Source organism: Volvox carteri, assembly GCF_000143455.1.
Source record: "Volvox carteri f. nagariensis unplaced genomic scaffold VOLCAscaffold_9, whole genome shotgun sequence".
Taxonomy (NCBI): domain Eukaryota; kingdom Viridiplantae; phylum Chlorophyta; class Chlorophyceae; order Chlamydomonadales; family Volvocaceae; genus Volvox; species Volvox carteri.
Window position 1 is genome coordinate 228,183 of NW_003307552.1, and position 20,264 is coordinate 248,446.

The 20,264-nt window shown below is 57.9% G+C and overlaps 4 protein-coding genes across 4 annotated transcripts in view; 2 read left to right on the forward strand and 2 right to left on the reverse strand.

Annotated features, from left to right (window-relative positions):
• Nucleotides 1-4,361, reverse strand: part of VOLCADRAFT_88450 (uncharacterized protein) — a gene marked incomplete at both ends in the record, with an annotated part of 12,204 nt that extends 7,843 nt beyond the window's left edge. The window contains 7 exons of the mRNA XM_002948227.1: nt 12-387; nt 881-1,022; nt 1,665-1,923; nt 2,253-2,429; nt 2,792-2,916; nt 3,181-3,495; nt 4,341-4,361. Coding sequence (XP_002948273.1) covers nt 12-387; nt 881-1,022; nt 1,665-1,923; nt 2,253-2,429; nt 2,792-2,916; nt 3,181-3,495; nt 4,341-4,361 — 1,415 coding nt within the window. The remainder of the gene's footprint in view (nt 1-11; nt 388-880; nt 1,023-1,664; nt 1,924-2,252; nt 2,430-2,791; nt 2,917-3,180; nt 3,496-4,340) is intronic.
• Nucleotides 4,362-4,590: 229 nt separating this feature from the next.
• On the forward strand, nt 4,591-6,467 carry VOLCADRAFT_109659 (uncharacterized protein). Its single transcript, XM_002948088.1, has 3 exons — nt 4,591-4,946; nt 5,085-5,168; nt 5,335-6,467. The coding sequence occupies exons 1-3, from the start codon at nt 4,662-4,664 to the stop codon at nt 5,746-5,748; spliced, it is 783 nt and encodes a 260-aa protein (XP_002948134.1). The 5' UTR covers nt 4,591-4,661; the 3' UTR covers nt 5,749-6,467.
• Nucleotides 6,468-10,389: 3,922 nt separating this feature from the next.
• Nucleotides 10,390-11,320, reverse strand: VOLCADRAFT_116710 (uncharacterized protein; the record flags this gene model as incomplete). The annotated part of the gene is made up of 3 exons (XM_002948228.1): nt 10,390-10,576; nt 10,852-11,099; nt 11,315-11,320. Coding segments are annotated over 3 exons (441 nt in total), but the record flags the coding sequence as incomplete, so codon positions are not given.
• Nucleotides 11,321-12,134: 814 nt separating this feature from the next.
• On the forward strand, nt 12,135-20,264 carry VOLCADRAFT_73622 (uncharacterized protein). Its single transcript, XM_002948089.1, has 16 exons — nt 12,135-12,414; nt 12,874-12,979; nt 13,263-13,337; nt 13,546-13,639; nt 14,092-14,279; nt 14,658-14,835; nt 15,212-15,348; nt 15,571-15,618; nt 16,171-16,206; nt 16,730-16,961; nt 17,330-17,552; nt 17,869-17,969; nt 18,211-18,331; nt 18,625-18,844; nt 19,264-19,347; nt 19,861-20,264. The coding sequence occupies exons 1-16, from the start codon at nt 12,236-12,238 to the stop codon at nt 19,921-19,923; spliced, it is 2,085 nt and encodes a 694-aa protein (XP_002948135.1). The 5' UTR covers nt 12,135-12,235; the 3' UTR covers nt 19,924-20,264.

A 20,264-nucleotide genomic window follows, 5' to 3' on the forward strand; every position in this document is an offset into this window, starting at 1 on the left:
CATCCCGACACCAGCCAAACCAAACCGATGGGGGCTCACCCGAAGGCAGGGCTCCCGCTGCACCCGCCGCCTCGGACATGGCCAGTGCGCCCTCCTCACCCCCCGCCCCGTTGCCATCAGCCGCATCACTCAACAGCTCGGCACCGAAGTCAGCGTCCGGGTCAGCAATAGTGGCAGTAGCCACAGTAGCCGCACTAGATGCAGTCGCGCCATCGCCAGGTGGGGCTACAGCGCTGGCGGCATCCGCGTCCGGATCGTCATCGTCAATGTCGTCATTGCCCGCAGCCGCGGCCACCGCCGAAGTCGCTGTGGCGGCGACGCCAGCGGCACCTGCAGCGGCGGCGGCGGCGGCTGCGCTGTGTGGCCCGCCTTGCTGCAGTAGCCGGACTGCATTAAGGAGGGGAGGGTGGAGGGAGGGGGGAAGGGAAATGCCCTGTAACCTATGTGAGCTACCTGTTGAGCATTATGTACGTGTAAACACGTGCACAGACGTACATACATACATCTCCCTATACCTCCGCTGTTACCATTCCCATCAACACGCCACCACGGGGCCGACCTCGCTCGCAACACAATTCCACGGAGCACTCAAAAGCAGCTAGCTAGATAGATAGATAGATAGATAGATGGATAGGTAGGTAGGCACGCTAGGTAGGTAGGTATGTAAGTAGCTAGCTAGGTGGGAGGTGACTAGGTGGCTAGGTGCCACAGCCTCATAGGCCCACCCAAGACACGGGGTATCTCCTCCCTTGCGGCCCCCCCCCCGTTTGCTACTCTCTTGCCCTGGCAGCAGCTTCAATCGTGTGTGGTTCGCCTTTCCCCCCCAACCCCTCCCTTCTCCCCCCACACACCGGGCCTCGGCACACCGCCACTCACTCACCCGCCACGACGTCCCCTTCCATCGCCCGGTTGAGCGCGGCTCGCCCCGAAACCCGGACCAACCGCCCCAACGCCGCATCCGGACCGTGACCCAGCTCCACAACCGCCTCACGAGGATTGCGGCGACTCACGTGTACGACGCCCTGAAACCACGGTACGACAGGAGGCGGGCACGGTGCTTGTGACAGCGTGCACGTGCTGTCCACAAGGTTTGCGACTGTACGGCCTTCGTAACCTCCCAACAGAAAGCCCGCCCCCTCAGGCCTGCTTTCGGGCCCCCTGACACCACCGCTTCGAATGTGGCTTCCAGGTGGACGTATAACCCCCGGGCGGTTGAGTTCAACCACCCAACTACCAACCACCAACGACCCAACCACCACAGCACAGTCCCCCGCTCCCTCCTGCCCCCCCACTACAGCCGGCTCCCCCTGACCGCCCCCCGTAGTTGCTCTCCCGTCAGGGCCCTATGCCCCCAGGGCCCTATGCCCCAGGGCCGGACGTCCCCTGGACCAGCACGCAGGCCCCCCATCCACCCACCCATCCAGCTAGCAGCTAGCTAACCCCCACTGGAGTCCCTGCCATACCTGGAGCGCAGCCCAGCCCGGTGCGAACTGACCTGACTGGTTACCAACCCGCCTAGCCCGGTTGGTTGGAGACGCACTGGTAACGTCCCCCCAACCCCCCCCAAACACACACAACACCCTAGCAATTCTCATAGGCTATGTAACACCAGGCAAGGAGTACTCAGGGAGATGCCAAGGGAGCGGGACCCTCCTTACACCCACCCGCATAAGCACACCAGCAGCCAGTCCCTCCTCCACCTCCTGCTGCGTCAAGTGCGGTGTGTATGCGGCATCGCCGCCGCGCCCGCGGCCGCCGCCGCCGCCGCCGTCGCCAGCCGTCGTTGCCAGCTTGGCGGCCATGAGGGAGTCGTACAGCTCCGAAACCGGGGACCCCGGCGGCCAGTAACGGCTGACGTACTCGGCGGCGGACAGCACCGTCACGCCCTCCGCCGCCGCCTCGGCCAGGTTGGCTGCCAGGGCGCTGCACGACACGACAATGAGGTACGGAAAACGGTATATGTACAACAACGGTATATGAACTTGCGGCGACCTTTTCCCGCACCGCCACTGCGGGCAGCGACGACATGCAATACACACGCTGCTCAGTACACGGCCCCCCCCTTCCTGCTTTTTGTACACTCTTTCCTTGGCAACAGCTTCACTCGTTCACGTGGTTCGTCCTCCCCCCTTTCTCCCTTCCCATCATCACCCGCCACCCAGAAGAGTTGATAATCCCCACCAAGACTCCCGAATCACGACATCACCCCGGCTCTCTCCCCCCCACCCTTCCAGACATAAACCCTTCCTTACCGCTCTAATGCACCGAAGCCGCTCCCGACCTCCCCAGCCGCCGCCGCCGCAGCAGCCGCCGTCGATACGGCCGCTAACATCCCCCCCAGCCGATCCGAAACCACCATCACCGGCACCCGCGCCCCCAGGTGATGTGTGTAGTACAGTCCGGCCGCCAGCACCGGCGGCAGGGAGGGGCTGGGAGGCGGGGGGGGGGCCGGGACGGGACCGGTGGTGCACCCCGTGGACAGCGGGTGATGGAGATAGAGAGAGAGTATGTGTGTGTGTGTGTGTGGTGGGGGGAAAGAGATTGCATAGCCACAAGTCAGAGGCAGCGGAGGACACGCCCAGCGCAGCTGCTGCAAAGCCGCATCCGTCACAAACAACCCCCCTCGCCAACATCGGCATTGCTGACCCCGCGGGGGATTTTATTCCTCTAACCGCCACCACCGCACACGCACACACATCATAGGAGCCCTTGGCTGTCTGTAGTCCATTCCACACACACACACACACACACTCGACCTGCCCTGCAAACCCACCCACCCCCCGCCACTCACTCCGCCCCCGTGGCCGCCACAGCTGTGTCCAGGCAGTGCAGGTCGTCAAACAGTACGGCACGGCGGCGGCGGTCTCTGTACAGAGCACGTAGCCGGGAGGCCTTCCGACCCGACTGGAGCGACACCTGGCGGGGAGACGGTGTATGTCTGTATGTCTGTATGCGTGTATATGTGTTTGTGTGTGTTTTAATACTGCGTCGAGCCTCGGACATGAACTGGCAAGGATGAGAAAAAAGAGGCGAAGTTGTGTGTGCGTGTGTGTGGTGGTGGGGTGTTGGGGAAATCAAGGGAAGGGGAAGGGGAAGGACACTGGTAAGGAGGACGTGCCGTAAAACCCATTGCCGTACATTTATGTATGGCTTTGTCGCACGTGCACGAAGTATACATACCTGTTTGATGCAGCTGGCCAGGATGACGTAATTTGAAATGTCCGGAAGTTCAAATAGCTCTAGGAGCTCCGAAAGCGCCACGTCATCCGGAATGAGGTAAAAAGGCGCCGATGCGGAAAGGGAAGACGTGGGAGCCGCCGTCGCGCCGGCGCCGGAGGCAAAAGTGGCGGCGGCGCCGAAGTCTTCGGCTCCGAAACCCACACGGCACGAGTCGCATGCCTCGCTGGCACACGACACATCGACCCGGAGGTAGGACTCCTCCAAGGACGGTGTGACGGTATGTGTACGGCGGCGATACTTGTACGATAACTTGGTCTACAAAAGGGAGGAAAAGGGGAGTTTCAGGGCGCAGGTACCCGGGTAACGTGCCCTGAGGCTTAACCCTTTTCTGTCCATTTTTCTTCAACCCCTCCCTCCATCATTTGACACAATCTAACGGGGGATTGCAGACCCGAGGGGGGTAAGGTGGCGAAACCCTGGCGATTGAAGCGGACACCGGGGGTAGGCGGATAGTCCAGGAGTAGAGATAAATACTGCATTTCAGAGGAAAATATTTGCTGACCAGTGTTGACTTGACTAGGAGGGAGGAAGACGAACCCCGGCGGGGGGGAGAGTGTAGTGTACATGGAAAGACAGAACGGGGTTCGGATTTATCGGGCACGTGGCAGCACAGCGCGTCCAAGTTCTGACCTACGGCATTTGGTTTTGGCGGGTCACAGGTGCAGCTTTGCCTAGCGCTAGTCGCTTCCATGGAGGCCCCCTGCAGCTTCCCAAGTGCAGGTCAGCTCATCCACCCCTGGCCTGGCTGGTGCGCAAGCTCGGAGTAACAACTCGGAACCGTTTTGGAACGTGTCTGTCTTCGGGATGAATGCCCCGGCTGGGGTTGAAGATAAATAAAAAAGTGGTAAAAAGCGTAAGCTGGCGCAAGGAAGGGTGCAGCAGTACGATAGCTGTCGGTTTAATTGAAGCAGCCAGAACGGCGGGGTCCTTGCCAGGATGTGGATTGTTGCTGATGGATGCTGATGTATGGATGCCTAAATAGGGGCGAGACTGGCGAGGTGTACAAGTGTAGGGAGTTTGGGGTACTGGGGGCACGGGAGACCATGACCATGACGCAGGTGACGAGACGATTCGAATGCGACTAGCAAATAGACACTTACTTGGCATGACACCCAAGCCATCGGATTGCACTTCACGGCTTTGGCGCCTTGCCACGTCTACGGTCTCGGACTGTACCACATTCACACCAAGCTTTCTGATTAAGTAAAAAAACGTAACAGTGATATTTTAGGTCTTCAGCAGGAAAAACTCTACCTGGCACCAACTTCCTTCATGCCACGCATCGTACTGTAGTACGCGCTGACGGGTACACAACACACGTTGGCCTCCCAAAACAATTCCTTTTAGCTGCCCTTAGTGCAGCGTACGTAATTCGCAATATAGGTTCATCGGTTCATCGGTAGTGGCAGAACCAGACAACCATGCCGCAGAACGAGCATATTGAGCTTCACCGAAAGCGCTATGGCAGACGTCTTGATTATGAGGAGCGAAAGCGCAAGAAGCAGGCGCGCGAGGTGCACAAGCGCTCCGAGTATGCGCAGAAGGCTCTGGGTATTAAGGGCAAGATGTTTGCCAAGAAGCGCCATGCTGAGAAGGCCATGATGAAGAAGACAATTGCCATGCATGAGGAGCGGGATAACAAGCACAAGGCTGTGGACGGCGCGCCGCAGAATGCTGTTCCAGCGTATCTGCTGGAGCGTGAGCAGGTATGGAGCTACCCGCATTCGTGGAAGCGTATAATAATTGCACCTGATTATCTTGTGATTGGGTGTCCTCTTGGTGTCCTCTTGCCATCTTGCCCCGCGTCATGCTTACATCGGCGTTCGTTGTTTTGTCACCCACAGGTGGACCGCGCCAAGGTCCTTAGTAACACCATCAAGCAGAAACGGAAGGAGAAGGCGGGCAAGTGGGAGGTACCGCTTCCGCAGGTAAGGCAGGGTTCCGGGGTGTGTGCAGGTTAGGGTTTCGCGTCCAGCAGCGGGCAACGCACTGACGATAGGTAGCGGGAACCCAACATGTCGTGTCCAGCCATGCCGGTCTCTGACACGTGAATGATCCCTCGGCGTGCTTATCCTCGGGGTATTTCCTCCGCAGGTTCGACCAATTGCAGAGGACGAAATGTTCAAGGTGCTCAAATCCGGCAAGCGCATGAAGAAGTCCTGGAAGCGCATGATCACCAAGGTGACATTCGTGGGCCAGGGCTTCACCCGAAAGCCCCCCAAGTACGAGCGCTTCATCCGACCGACCGGCCTGCGCATGAACAAGGCGCACGTCACTCATCCGGAACTCAAGGCGACCTTTTGCCTGGATATTATCGGCGTGAAGAAGAATCCAAACGGCCAGATGTACTCGCAGTTGGGTGTTGTCACGAAGGGCACGATCATCGAGGTGAACGTCAGCGAACTGGGTTTGGTCACGCCCGGCGGCAAAGTGGTGTGGGGCAAGTACGCGCAGGTCACGAACAACCCCGAGAACGACGGCTGCATCAACGCGGTCCTCCTTGTATAATTATACTCTACACGTTAACCGTTCGGGAACGGTTGGTAGGCATAGCTACCGGGAATAATATTGGGAACGTGTTGGCTGGCGAGGTGTGAAGCCTTCATGTGCGATGACTTGGGAGTTCCAGGAGCGTTGACGTGAGGTTGCGACATGCCGTTTACGCGGAACATCTTGGCTAGTGTAGAGGGTAGTGGTGAGGGCGTTTTACGGGTGCCTCGCTGTCTTTGGGAGTCGATGCTGGCAACCCAACTGCATGTTCGTCATCTCGGGACTTGTCGTGTACATATTGCTACCTGCATCGCGTTGGAACTGTTTGACCGTGTGCTTGACCTGGCTTGAGAGTGGACATTGTGGATCCCGAAGCGATCCCGAAAGATTTGGGGGCCTGGGGACCTGCACAACGGGACGTCTGTGAACGACTAGCCGCTGACGTTAGGGCGCTTCGGCGCCAGCTTCGTAACTGAAACTCAACCCGTGCACTTCATCGTTTGGCCTTTGGACGCACACTTGCTGACCAGCTTGATTCATGATTTCACCCTTGGAAAAGGTATTTTCAACGGCTCTGCGCTGCTTGCCGGATGATGCTATTACGGATTTAGACGGGACGCTGTAGAGAGAGGCTTCGTCCTCCCCTGTCCCGTGTGCACCGTCGCTTGTAAACTACTAAGGATACATTATGGCGTGTGGTGCATAATGAAGGCATACTGTAAAAATTCATTATGGATATTAGGTGTCGACCCCAACGTCCGCCTGCAGCCGGCACCCGGCAGGCCTCCGAAGGCGATTAGTCCAACCCGACACTCTGCCATGTCAGCCGCTTGCACCATTGGCAAAACCGGTTTAAGCCGCGTATAGTAATTACAGATAGACTACTGCACTAAAGTAGGAACGTGCCCAAGCGCACCCTGCCGAAAGCGTAGCAGAGTGATGCACATCCGAAGTACAAAACACTCATCAAGCAGTGCTCCTTTTCACGATAGGACGATCAAAGCCCTTGCAGCCTTCTTCCAATCTGAGCCCGTCCGCACTGCGTACTTATCATATTGATTGCATTTATGATATCCGCAAACCAGACGCATTCGGCTCACAGAGCAGCTGAGAACTTGCACTAAACCTGAAGAAATGCCCACGCAATCTTCTTGGAGTCCGGCTCGCTATTAACCCTGCCCGAACCAGAACTGTACATGCTGCCTCGGGACGGCAGCGCAGGCCTGAATATCAAATCATAGCTAAAACACGGCCCATCATCCATAATGAGTCTCAGCACGATATGGGTGTGCTGCCGCGGCGGCTCCTGTGCAGGTGTGTACGGAGTTACACCCAACTAACAAACCCCAGAATCTGCAACTTCCTAAGCGCCCGCCCTGCACCTGCACGCTTCTGGTTCTGGCCAACCGGTTCTGCGGGAGCCCACACCAACCTCAACCCCCCGGCATGAGCAGCCATCATTCCTTGAAAGTTGTGTAAAGAATAATCCGACATTTAGAATTGAAGCTCAAACACGAGCTCAGCTCTAGCGCGACGGCTCGCCAGATATCCAGCCCCACAACCCAACCCGCGGCCGTCGCGGCTTGACACGGCTCGCTGCGGCCTCGTCCAGGAGGTCGTCCTCCTGGGGCGCGGCAACCCTCGGCACATCTACCCCCACAGCTACAGTAACCAGCTGCGCTCCTGGTGACGAAACGGCAACAGCGCCAGCTGCCGCACGAGGTGACGGCGGCGCTTCGTACGGCTCCAACACCACAGGTACTGCGCTGGATGCTGCTTCGGCGCCGACTGTGCTGTCCACTTCCGGCGCTCCTGGCGCCGCCGCTGCAGCGGCGACTGCCGCCGCTGCGGCGGCAGCCAGATCGCTCCGATGCGTGTCACGAAAACTTATAGATGCCCCGGCTGACGCGTCATTAACAGGCGCTGGCCCTCCAGAGGCGACGAGACCTTGCTGCTGTCCTTGCTGCAGCAGGCCGGTCAGCTGTTGTTTGTCTGGCAGGTGGGGGCTATCGGGCAGGTGGGAGGCGATCGGCTGAACAGGATAATCCCTGCGCTGTGCTCCTAGGTTGTTGAACGGCGAGACGACATGGTGTACGAGCTGCGGTGACGGTTCTGGCGATGCCGGTAACATGGGCTGCGGCAGGGCTTGCTGCTGGGGTCCTCCACTGCCGCTATGAGCGACACTCGAGACGCCGCTGTCCTCGAAGCTGCCAGGCGCCGTGTCCCGGACTGTGACTCGGGAGACTACGGGGCCGCCTTGTGCGGGCGGCGCTGCCACTGAGTGTTGTGCTTCCATGGGTCCAGCCACCCCATGCGCCTGCGCCTTCTCCTGCCCAACCCCTGCCCTGCTTTCAGCAACCTGCACGCCATCATTCACCGCCGGGCCTGCCTGCGCACCCGCCTGAAAACGTTGCTGCTGTTGGTGCTGCTCCCCCTGCTGCAGCTGCCCCGAGTGCTCTGATGAGGCAACCTGCCGGCTCGCCACTTGCCCGCTCGGCGTCCCATCACTTCGCGGCGCGTCCTCTGGGCATGAACCGCTTCTGACATCACTACCCACCACCTTATCCTTCGCACCCGCCCCGGAGCCCTGCCTTGGGCATCCTGCAGTTTGCTCCATCTGCTCCCCGCGCAATGCCATCATGCGACGCTTCTGCGCTTGCAGCACCTGATCCAAGGCCTCCATGTGTCCAGCCAGCTCTACAATGTACGCTGCTGTCTCACCGGGACCCAGCCGCCGGCCTGCAAGGCCCTCCAGGCGTGTCAAGACACGCGGCAGGTCCAGCGCCGGCGACTGTGGCTCTCCAGGGACTGCCGTGGCCGTGGCCCCACACGACTCGACTTGGGTTGCGAGTCCATTGGCGTGCTGGTTCTGGTGCGGCAGGTTTACGTACTGGCTTTTCAGCTGCAAGGCAAGGCATGCCGTGGTCGACAGAGATACCTCCTCCACTAGCCGCCGCACCTCCTCCGCGAGCATTACGAGCTTCCAGTCTGATTCCGTCAACGGACCCCCGGGCGGCAACACCTCCCGACTCGGAGGCGCGGCGTTAGTGCCGCCCGCCTGGCCCTGACCCTCAAGACGCAGTAAAGGGTGTTGAGACTGCGGGACGGACCCATGGGTCGCACCCTCTTTTCCGGATCCCGCCAGACACATGTCTGGAGGCGATTTTCCGTTGGATTGGTGACGTCCGTGTGGTTGATGCTGTGCGGTGTCATCCGGCGGCTGGGGGGTTCGTTCAGTTGCTTGCGCTTGTGTTGCCGCTAGCTGAGCCTGTGCCTGCGCTAGTCGCTCCTCGAGGTTGTGGAGTATCGCTTCCTTACTGGCGGCGCTCTTCTTGCAGTCTGATGGCCGTGGAAGAAGGCAGAACGAGCACAGGATGTTCAGTCCATAAACTAATGAGTGCAATGAGATGCGATTCGATTGCTGTAGCGTCTCGACAACAAACATGCACAGCCGCATCACCGTCAAGACGCATGAGTCCGGAGAGGAAAGTGCTTGCTGGTAGGGACCAATATCTCCATGCAATATGCGTCGCCTGCCCTCATACCTTATACCCACATCCCTGGAGGCACACCGCTGAATCCCCGCCACCGTTTCCTCACTTACCCGCCAGCGCATTCGCCTGCGCGTTGACTTTAGCCACCAGCTCGCTGTTCTCGTCAATCAAACGCCCAATAGTTCTTGCCGCCTGGTCGCACTGCCGCCGCACGTCCAGACTCACCAGCTCAGCTGCGCGCGCCCGGTCCTCAGCTGCACGTGCAGCCACGCGGTGCATCTCCTCCTCAGCGGCCAGTCGGCTCAGGTCGGAACGGAGACCATCCACCTCCTGATGGGACCGTGTGGCGAACCAGCCGCGGCAGGAACCCATGCCCCACGAAGGAGTTAAAACGTGGTCAGCACAAAACGGGCAGAGAAACACACGGTTACTATTTGCTCAGACGAATGCGCGGCGCGGACGATCTCCATGCTTCGGTTCATCTGAATTTAATGGCGACTGTAAACTGCAGAACCCCAAGCAAACGCCTGTCCTAATTGTTTGGGTTCGCCGGTCCGCAATAGGATGCGTAGGTACAACGAAAAGCCGACTTGGAAATAGCCAACGTGGATCGAGCGGCACCTAGCCATACCCTGCCATTACCCTGGGCAGGAGTAGTCCTTTCCCCTGAATAAAGCCACGCGCGATATGCACCGCACCTTCTTCATCCGGACCAGCTGCTCCTCATTCGGCTGTTGCTGCTGCGGTGTCCCTGCCCCGCTGCCGCCTCCACCGCTCAACGTGGCAGCAGTCGCGCTTAAAAATGCACTGCTTGACACCCCCGGCTTCACCCCGCCGATCTGCGCCTGTCCAATGCCACTTCCAGCGCTGGCAGCCCTGCCAAGGGTGGCTCCGGCAGCGGATGGCAGGCCGGTGGCCATTGCCTTCAGCGACCCGCCGGCGGTGCCCGCCAGAGCGCCGGAAGACATTGCCCCCAAAGATGGTGGTTGCAATGACAGCGGTGACAGGACATTGGGTAGCTTGGGCAGCGGTTCACTATTGGAAACCGGCACAGCTCCCCCGGAGGGACTTTCCACCCCGTTTTCGAGCTGCAATGCAGGGCGGAGGATGGGTGAGGTTAAAAGCGTCGCATGCGCAGGGGAAGACGGGTGGCTGGAACACATACCTGTTTCAACTTTTTGAGGGTGGCACGCGACTCGGCCTCCGCACACTTCAGCTGCTGCCGCAGGTCCTCGCTCACTCGCCGCTCCTCCTCCAGCGCACGCTCCGCCTTGTGCAGGCGCAGAGCCCACCGCTCCTCGTCGACTGCGGAGGAGTGCCCGCTCACATGCAGGGGCGGCGGTCTGGAAGCCCTGTCGTTATCACGCACAGGGCTCAGTCAGTGAGGATGGCACCGATATGGGCCATCGTTTTCGGTGCCACGGGTCCCTCGACGCAAAGTGAACCATGTGACGAAGAATGCTATGACTTCATGTCGCTTGCATGTGTCATGAATCGCCCGTCTGCCGTCAGAGCATTGACTCGAGTATGCCGTGACTTATCACGTCGGTATGACACTTGACTTTCTAGCACTCCGAGTGGTCCACTCGGAGTGCTAGTGGTGCGCAAGGGAAACCAGGGGCCGCACCTGTATCCGCCGGGCCGGACCGAGCTGCCGCGAGGCGCAGCCCCGCCGGGCTGCTGGACGCCTGCTGCTGCAGCTTCCTCCGTGTTCAGTGCCGCTGCTGCCTGCGCCTCCTCCAGCTGACGCTGCAGACGAAAGACATCCGCGTTCCGTGCCTCCAGCTCTCGCAGAGCAGCCGCCTGTGAGGACGTCATGTGTTCGTGCTCCCTGACGATGGCGGCGTGCTGTGTGAGGAGACGCTGATGCTCCGCCTGAGAAACGGCGGAGGAAAGGGAAGTTGAGTCAAGGAACGTAAGCTGTGTTACAACCATCAGCGTCACGGTGCGCGTAGCCGAACGGTCGATGTTTTGGCATGGAGGCATAGGGAACGGGTGTGCCCGGGCCCCGTCCAGCATGCCAAGTGGGGTGCTACCTGCAACGACAAGGCGCTGTAGCCCGGGAGGCAACGTGAAGCGAAGGCGCGCACCTGCATGGCTTGGTGTGCCGCAGATACAGCCAGCAGCTGCCGCCCGAGATCTTCTGACCGCTGGCGTTCAGTTACAAGCTCGGAGGTGAGGCTTTCTACTTGGGCAAGTAGGTTGCGCCCCTCCTGTTGCTCCTTTTCAAATTGAGCACGGGCCGATTGCAATTCCCGTTCAAGATCATTGACTTTTTGCACATGAACATCTTCGTTCGGCGTTCTTCGAACTGTAATATCTGGAATCCCCGAGATCACTCCATGTTGGGCTGGTGCGATTTGCTGGCTTGGCCACAAATGCGTATTCGCCGCTGGAGCTTGAAGGCTCCCTGCAACCGTTGGCTGCGTTGGCGCCCTGCCAGGAGCGCCTGACAACCCTGCTCGCCCCCCATATCCCTCGGAGAGCACCGCTTGGCCAATCTGCGATGTAACCGCCTGGTCACCAAAATATACATAAGGATAAGCAGGTGATCCGAGACTGCCTGAAAACGGTATAGCGGTATTGGTGTTTAAGACCCAGTTAGACATCCTGCCCTAGCCTAGTTATGAGACTTGCGTAGCCAAACATGTTATGAACAAGTAAAAGTTCCATATTCTTATGAAGTTACGCATTATACTCTGTGCCGAGCCCTTGTATCTTCAGCTCCCTGGCTTCATGAATTGCATGTAATATTGCATCAAATAAATTATTCACAACAAACCAAAAAGTCTGTAGGGGACCATTATTCAAGGTGCCGACGTGTACACCTTGTAACAACCAACATGCAACTGTCTGTACTCGTCAGGCAAGAAACCCAACATTCTGCATATATGCACGGCTTACCGGTAAAGCATTTCATAACTCGGGGCCAGCATACTACCTGCTCTATGACGAGCACTTGTTTCGAGTGAAAAGTACCGCGCGCGAGGAGTGTCCTTGAGCGGGCCCTAATGGCCCAGGCAACAGCAGAACAGCGGACGGAACTGCTTGCTAGGCAGCTCCTGCAAGCTGAGAAGGGCGTGCTCTCCCTTGCACCCACGGCCGGACAGCAGGCAGCCCTTGAGCCGCCCACCTACAGCATTGCCTTGCCGGAGAAGCTTACTCCTGATGGACCATGGAGCGTATATCGGTGAGAACCGGGTGCGACACATAAACTCGACCGTGCCTTCCATGTCCTTCGGTCCGGCAATGTTTGTTACGAAAACCACGCGGAAGCAGCAATATGGCGGATATGTCCAATAATGGCATGCTGGCCCAAAATTACATGCTTGGCAAATGCAAATCCAGCAAATTCGAATCGGTTCCAACTGCCGACCGTCCAGGGGGTTTTACTGCGTACCCTCCAGTTGTCAGCCCCCAAGGTCGTCATCCCACCCTGCACGATTAGGCACCACCATCAACCAGCTACGTGTGCTCAACATGGAGTCCTGGTTTTGAACGTCCAAAAGGGCAAAACCGAGGGCACGCCTCTCTGCAGCAGACCCTCCTGCGCTTCCACTTGAATGTGACAGTCGCAAATTTAACCTCTACAACCAGTGTTTTTGGCCTTCCAAACTATTTGTCCTGTCCATCTGGATTGCAATCCCAGGTCCGCCACATCCCCCTTCCAGCTGGTGTCCACGTACCCACCCCCTGCCGACCATGTGCGCACCCTCTATGACAACCTCGAGTACAGTGCAGCAAAGTTTCCGCACGTGAGTGATGAGGTAGCAAAAAGCTCCAAGTAGGCAACAAGGCGACGGAGCAATTGCCAAAGTGACTGGGCATCTAAATTCAAGCCGGTCAAAATTGTTTTGCGCGGGATCGATCCTTTGTTTCACTCGAGTCTAGGCCAATCGGGCAAATGGCAATTACAATTTGCAAACCTGGGGCCACGGGCAGTACGTAGCAGGTGGTATACATGGCATCCAGCACCGTCTTTTGAGCTTTTCCATGCGAAAACCAATTATTATTATTTCCCAAACCGCACTTTTGCAGATGCCATACCTGGGCACCCGTAGGCGGGACGACAAGGGCCGCCCCGGTCCGTATACGTGGATGACGTATGCTCAGGTACGTGTCCTACTCCAATCGACCATGTGCGCTCGTGTTTTACCATGTGCGCCTGTTTTCACCTAAACTCTGGCACATGTCAAGAGTATTACAGAGTGTCTAGCTTCTGGGCCTTGCATACATTTGAATTCTTCTGGTCTAGGATTTGTTTTCGGCAGCCCCGCCATTTCCTGACCGTCTCCCGTCTCCCGCTGTTTCCCGACTGCAGGCCGGCGATGTCCGCACCGCCATCGGCTCGGGGCTGTTGCAGCTGGGATTGCAGCCCCAGGCGGGTGTGGGCATCTACTCTGTTAACTGCAAGGGTGAGGGGGAAGGGGAAGTGGTGATGGTGAGGGGGGATGTGTGATCTGGGTCGGGATATGGATTAGTGTGTCCGGGTAGGGACGTGGTGCACTGTTTTTGTGTTAAAAGCTGGGTCGGTGTCACGCTGGAGGGAGGTATGGTTGGCCGGATGGATGTGGCTGATCTGGGTCGGGCTTGTTTGTGAAAGGGAGAGAGGTCGGGGATAGGGAGCAATGTATTTCTTGATTTCTTCTTGATTTGTTTTTGATTTCAATTGGCTCGACGTCTTATGCATCGGGGAGAGGGACGGAGGAAAGCTGGACGCTCTAGTTGTCATCGTCGCAGGAACGCAGACCCCACGCCGCGCCCTCCTGTTCGTCGGTCTTCTGTTTAATGTGCCATGTGACTCGGCGATACATCTCCCCTTTCCTTGACAATGCCTCCGTGTCCTTGTGCCCACCATATTTTGCAGAATGGCTGCTGTTTGACTCGGCCCTCCACGCCTACTCGATGGTCAGCGTGCCGCTGTATGACACCCTGGGTCCCGATGCGGTGGAGTTCATTTCCAACCATGCGGAGCTGGCGGCCGTGGGAGTGAGCGCCGCGGTGCTGCCCACCCTGCTCACATGCCTGCCCCGCTGCCCGGGCATACGGTTGCTGGTGAGTCGCGATGGATGGATGGGGGGAGGGAGGAAAGGGGATTAGGAGCAGGGGCTAAACCCCTAGAATTGTTGGAGCGGGGGAGCACTAAACAGACAGGGTACGAGTACCTCCTTAGTATCATACACTCCTTTCAGTGTCTGAAATCAGCCATCTACCTGCCAGCTGCCACTGCACCGTGTGGTGCTGCCCACTGTGCCGTTGTCCTCGTACCGCCAGCCGTTGCGTGGCTCCTTCCATTCCCTCCTCCCCCTCTCCTGTTTTCCTGAAATCCACATATTAGCTACCCAGATATCTAGCTGTGGACGTCAGCAGTCGACCCTTAGCTTTTTGCATGATCATATAATTTCCTCCCTCCCCGCCACCCGCCCCGTCCAGGTGGTATGGGGCGCCACGGGTCCCCTGCCCGAGCCCCCCGCGGGAGTGAACTGCCGGTTGGTGACCCTGGATGCGGTGGAGCAGCTGGGTCGCCGCCACCCGCGAGCCCACATGCCCCCCAAGCCCTCGGACACCGCCACCCTCTGCTACACCAGTGGAACGACGGGGCAGCCCAAGGGTGCGTCGTGGGTGCTAGGCGGGCCCGGGCTTTTGGGCGGTGATGGGGGGCGCGTTTGGAGGTGATGGGACGAGGTTGCTGCGACGGGGTTGGGGTTTAGGTCGGGTGGGAGTGAGCGGATGGGACGCGGGAGCATGTGTCTGAATGGGAGCCCATGGCAGGAGTGATGGATGGGGAGCGAGGTAGGGCGGCTGTGCGATCCAAGGTGCGATGTTAGTGCCTGTTAGCTTGTTGGCTCGAGAGCAGCTCACACTTCACTGCCGTATAAGGGGCACTCCGGGAGGCGGTGTGCTTGATGTTTTGTGTGCATCCACGGCAAGGTTGTCGTTTTTCCATCTGCGGCACCGCGTCTCCCTCCCTTCCTGTCCGCCGTCAGGTGCGGTGCTGACCCACGCCAACCTGATTGCCAACGCTGCTGGCACCTCCACGCTGCTAACCGAGTCGTGCCCTGGGGACCGGCACTTGAGCTACCTGCCACTGGCCCACATCTACGAGCGGGTCAATGTGGTGCTGGTGAGCGAGAGGGGTGTGTGCGCCTGTGTGTGCGTGTGTCTAGCGGTATGGGGACCCCTCGGGATGTTAAGAAGGCGATGGAATGGGGAGAATGGGAAGTCGTCTCTATTGTAATCTTGACAGTCTCGACTACCTCGTTCCTCTGGACCCTCACCCTCACCCACACTACCTCTTAACACTTACTTAGCGTACATCCCCGTTCTGCGGTTCTGCGCCTCGCAGCTCACCCACCTGGGGGCAGCGCTCGGCTTCTACTCGGGCAATGTGCAGGTACGTGAGAAGGGGGAGGAGTAGGGGGGAGAAGTAATATTTTTTTCAGTTTACGGCGGTGTATGGGTTTTTGAGGGGGTCTCTGTCTTTGCTGCATCTCGTAGATATGGCTTGATCGGTCTCACGCTGAAAGGGAACATTGGGATTGGAAATATTGGGATTGAAAATATTGGGATTGAAAATATTGGGATTGAAAATATTGGGATTGAAAATATTGGGATTGAAAATATTGGGATTGAAAATATTGGGATTGAAAATATTGGGATTGAAAATATTGGGATTGAAAATATGATGCATGTGGGCAAGCAGGCAAGGATGCAGGTAGTGGCGGCTGGTAAGGGGCCTGTTGCCCGCTTTGGGAGGACAGGCCCAGGGTCCTTGCGCTTTACCGCGCGCGCCGCGCAGTCGTATCTTGCATGTACGATCCCTGGCCTGGAGGTAACCCTTCAACCAAGGTGGGGTCATGAAGTACCACTGGTGTTGATGGAGGTAATGAATCGTTCGTCCACTTGCCGTCGGAAGTAATCTCTTCCCGTGTTGCGGCACCTGCAGGAGCTGCTTGATGATGTGACGACTCTCAAGCCTCAGGTGGGTATTAGGATGGGGGAGTAGCGACTGGCGAGAGGGAACTGAGGAAGAGGGGCTCTCAATACTATAGATGGTGGCATGCGCCTGGGCACTGTGATGGGGCATGCAGGTTGGCATCTGGCTGCAGCCTTGGCCTCCCGGCAGAAAACGACCTTGCATCCACACCACAGGATGTGGAGTCCGCGCATTGGATGTGTATCTGCACGCGCGGTAGTCAACTTCATGTCTCCTTCGTTTCATCAGATGGGGCCATTTGAAACTGGGGTCGCTTGTAGCCGCTTTCCTACGGCTCGGCAAAATCAAATCGAACGGTGCCTTGTGGGCCCCATACCGTTCTTCAGACCGACCAAAGGGCTTCCACCCACTACTTTAAATCAGTTAACAATCGCGTTGCTAACAACCTTGTTTGAGTAGTCCTCTTGTTCTCCCGCTAGCTTCAGTTTAGCCTGTTTGATGAACCTGACCATGAACGGAAATTCAGAGAATTTCGCTTTCCTCCTCCCCCCCTGTGTATGTACCACAGATCTTCGTGTCTGTACCACGATTGTGGAACCGAATCTACGACCGCGTCATGCTTGCTGTACAGACGGGCTCCCCTCTGGCCCGTGCCCTGTTTGAGCGGGCGTATGCGCACAAGAAGGCGGCCCTGGCGCGGGGGGATCCAGTGGGGGGACGCTGGGGAAGGCTGTACGACAGGCTGGTGTTCAGCAAGATTCGCGCCAAGCTGGGTGGCGAGCTCAAGTATATGATCTCGGGTGGGTCGCTGGGTCACCTGATCTACCCCCTGGACGAGTTATTAAATTCCTGTATTATACCATGGCAAGGCCACACTTCCCCACTCGCTCCATCAGCGCTCCTTGTCCCATCCATCGACCTTTCTCCTTCCCCCTGCTGCTCACCTCCCATCACCACTTGAACTTATTTACTTATTCTCCTGCCTCCGTCCTTCCGTGCGCCCTCTCCTCATGCCTGCCTAAGTGCATATATATAAATATGTGTTAAATATACATATATATGTATGTATATGTATATATACCAACTCAAGGCACGCACTGTTAGCATGAAGACGCAAGATCGTGCTAACAAAAGCCATATGATCATGTGTTGAATTGTATCCCTCCAGGCGCCTCTCCCATCAGCGAGGAGGTGATGTCGTTTCTGCGCATCTGCTTCGGCGCCACTGTGCTCGAGGGCTACGGCATGACAGAGGCAGCCTGCACCATCTCCACCACCCGCTCCGACGACCTGACGACGGGCCACGTGGGGTCGCCCAACCCGGCAGTGGAAATTAAGTTGGTGGACCTGCCGGAGATGGGGTACACTAGCCGGGACAGCCCCTACCCACGGTGAGGAGGGGCTCGAAGTATTTCGTAAGAAAAGAGTGGACCTTGGTGAAGAGGCTGCCTGCGGGACAGAACTGCCGAGACTGTCTCCTCCCCCCGCCTCCTCTACCTCGTCTCGGTTGTTTGCTATACCGCGTTCACGGGTAACTGTATCGGAAAGTGGGACTTTGGGAATCTCCGGTATTTTGGAGATCTGTCGGTTTAAGCAGCTTGAAGCGCCTCCATGATGCGCATTTTACACCCTTTGTCTGTCCCTAGCGATTCCGTGCTCGCCGCGGACTGAAGCGCCAGCTGCTTACATGCACACATGCACCCACAGGGGCGAGATTTGCGTCCGCGGCCCGTCCGTCTTTGCTGGGTACTACAAGGACGAGGTGCAGACCAGGGATGTGCTTGACGCGGATGGCTGGCTGCACACTGGTGAGGGGTTTGTCGGCGTGTGCACGTGGCCCTTGCGTCCGCCAGTCCATCCGTTGCCATCCCTTGGCCGGTTCTCCGGTTCTTCGGAGTGCATGTTTCTGATCTCTTATGTTCCCTACTCTCGTTCACCAAGGCGCGCCGTTTGGTTTGGGAACCCCTGTAACCGCCTATATGTGTTTTCCTTGAGGAACCTGCTGCGCTGTGTCGTTGACCCACATCGTACGCCATCTTTATCTTGTAGGTGATGTGGGCGCCTGGCTTGAGGGCGGGCGGCTCAAGATTATTGACCGCAAGAAGAACATTTTCAAGCTGGCCCAGGGCGAGTACATTGCGCCAGAGAAGATTGAGAACACCTATTCCAGGTACGTGGCTGCATGCACCGTGAAGCAGTGTACGACACGGGATTTATTGTCTTGGTTTCCTAAAGCACCCTAATGCCTTCACGCCACCGACTAGTTCCTCTTACAACCTGCCTTTACTCCGCTCGCCGGGCCGCGGGCCCCCATGCACATCCTCCACCTTTTAAATACCATCCTTACTCCCCGTCCGAACTTCCTTTTCTCCCTTCCATACCTCCTTGAATATGTTCGAGCCTCTACTGCCGTTCTTCTCCCTCTGAAGGCCCTAAACCCCTACTCAACCCGTGCCTGTTTAGGAGCCCGATGGTGCTTCAGGCGTTTGTGTACGGCGACTCTCTCCGGTCACAGCTTGTTGCGGTTGTGGTTCCCGACCCGGAGGTGCTCCTGCCCTGGGCCAAGGAGCGCGCCATCGAGGGCGGTATTAAGGAGCTGTGTGAGAACCCCCATGTGGTGGATGCGGTGTTTAAGAGCATGCAGGAGCAGGCGCGGGAGGCGCAGCTGCGGGGCTTTGAACAGGTGGGTGGGTGGGTGGGTGCAGGGGAGGAGGTAGGGAGGGTGGATAGGGTCGCGATTGGGGGGATGGATGGATGGAGGGAGGGACTGAGGGAGGGAGGAAAGCAGATTGAACTCGTGTGTGCGCACAGGTGCTGAGGGAGTGATAAGGATGTTGTATGATGCCACGTGATGCCAGGTGGTTTGAGCCGGGTAGTTGTTCCGGCTGGCCTCATGCGAGCTGGCTTCATGCGAGGCTTTCCATGGATGCCCTCGGATCCTCGGATCATGGCTTATATGCCCCTGGTCCTGTTTCTTTTCAACGGCACACAGAGATGGCATGCTCTACTTGCTTTACGGGTCTTGATGTCCACGGCCAATCCACTGAGGAAGTGAGGATCCCCTTTTTCTTTCCTCTCTCTTTTCCCACCTCCCGCGGTCAGGTCCATGCCGTCCACCTTCACCCGGAGGCCTTCAGCGTGGAGAACGACTTGCTGACCCCCACCTTCAAGCTCAAGCGCCCCCAGGTGCACATGGAGGCCGTAGGGGGGAGGTGGTTCGGTGTCAGGCTTGAGTTGCGGACGCAAGAGCTGCCTTGCTACCGAGATGTAACTCTCTCCGTAGGACTTGCGCACCCGGGAGGCGGTGGTGGAGTATCAGCGCCCTTTCGCCCCTGGGCCTGCGGATGGTCGGGGAGCTCTCCTTCCCTCTAATCCTCTCCGTGCGTGCACACCTCTGGCTGGCTGGTCTTGCATGATGTGTGGCTATGATGATAACCCGAGCCGTGTCCTTTCGAACCCGCCCTCCCCTGCGCCCCCCTAGCCCAACGCCGCCCTCCCCTGCGCCCCCCTAGCCCAACACCGCCCTCCCCTTCGCCCTCCTAGCCCAACGCCGCCCTCCCCTGTACCCAATACCCCCTTTTGAGGCTAAACATGGAGTTTCCCTTAGTCCAAATGATCCCACCCGTTTCCACCACATGCTACCCGTGGAACAACTCACTACCCCGCCACCACCACTACCACCCTTACTGCCACCTCCAGGCCAAGGCCCGCTTTCAGGAGCAGCTGGACGCCATGTACACCCAGCTGCCCAGCTCAAGCTGAGGGAGGGCCCGCTAACGCGAGGACATCCCGAAGAGGAAGAAACGTGTTATCCTGAGGTGCAAACTGAGGAGGAAGAAGGATGAGAGACGGTGTCGGGAAAACCCTTTCGGAGGAGGGATTCGTGTATGCTCACCACTGGTAATGGTCCTGTCTATAAGTACTGAGGCCACTCCGGTGTCATGCTAGTGCTATCTAGAGCACTAGCATGGGCGAATGGTGTGTAGATGCCTATTGTGTTCCGTTTCTTTTGCGTGGGAATCTTTTCAAGCAGCGTAACGGTAGTGGCTGTCGTTATGATTGTAAGTAATGATGGACTCGTGATGTAACTTACCAAGGGACTG

Bases quoted from the DNA above. Each gene is read 5' to 3' on its own strand.
- VOLCADRAFT_109659 (XM_002948088.1), top strand. From the start codon at position 4,662: ATGCCGCAGAACGAGCATATTGAGCTTCACCGAAAGCGCTATGGCAGA. The intron at 4,947-5,084 runs GTATGGAGCTAC...TGTCACCCACAG, and splicing joins ATCTGCTGGAGCGTGAGCAG to GTGGACCGCGCCAAGGTCCT. The intron at 5,169-5,334 runs GTAAGGCAGGGT...TTTCCTCCGCAG, and splicing joins GGGAGGTACCGCTTCCGCAG to GTTCGACCAATTGCAGAGGA.
- VOLCADRAFT_73622 (XM_002948089.1), top strand. From the start codon at position 12,236: ATGGCCCAGGCAACAGCAGAACAGCGGACGGAACTGCTTGCTAGGCAG. The intron at 12,980-13,262 runs GTGAGTGATGAG...GCACTTTTGCAG, and splicing joins GTGCAGCAAAGTTTCCGCAC to ATGCCATACCTGGGCACCCG. The intron at 19,348-19,860 runs GTGCACATGGAG...TGCCACCTCCAG, and splicing joins TCAAGCTCAAGCGCCCCCAG to GCCAAGGCCCGCTTTCAGGA.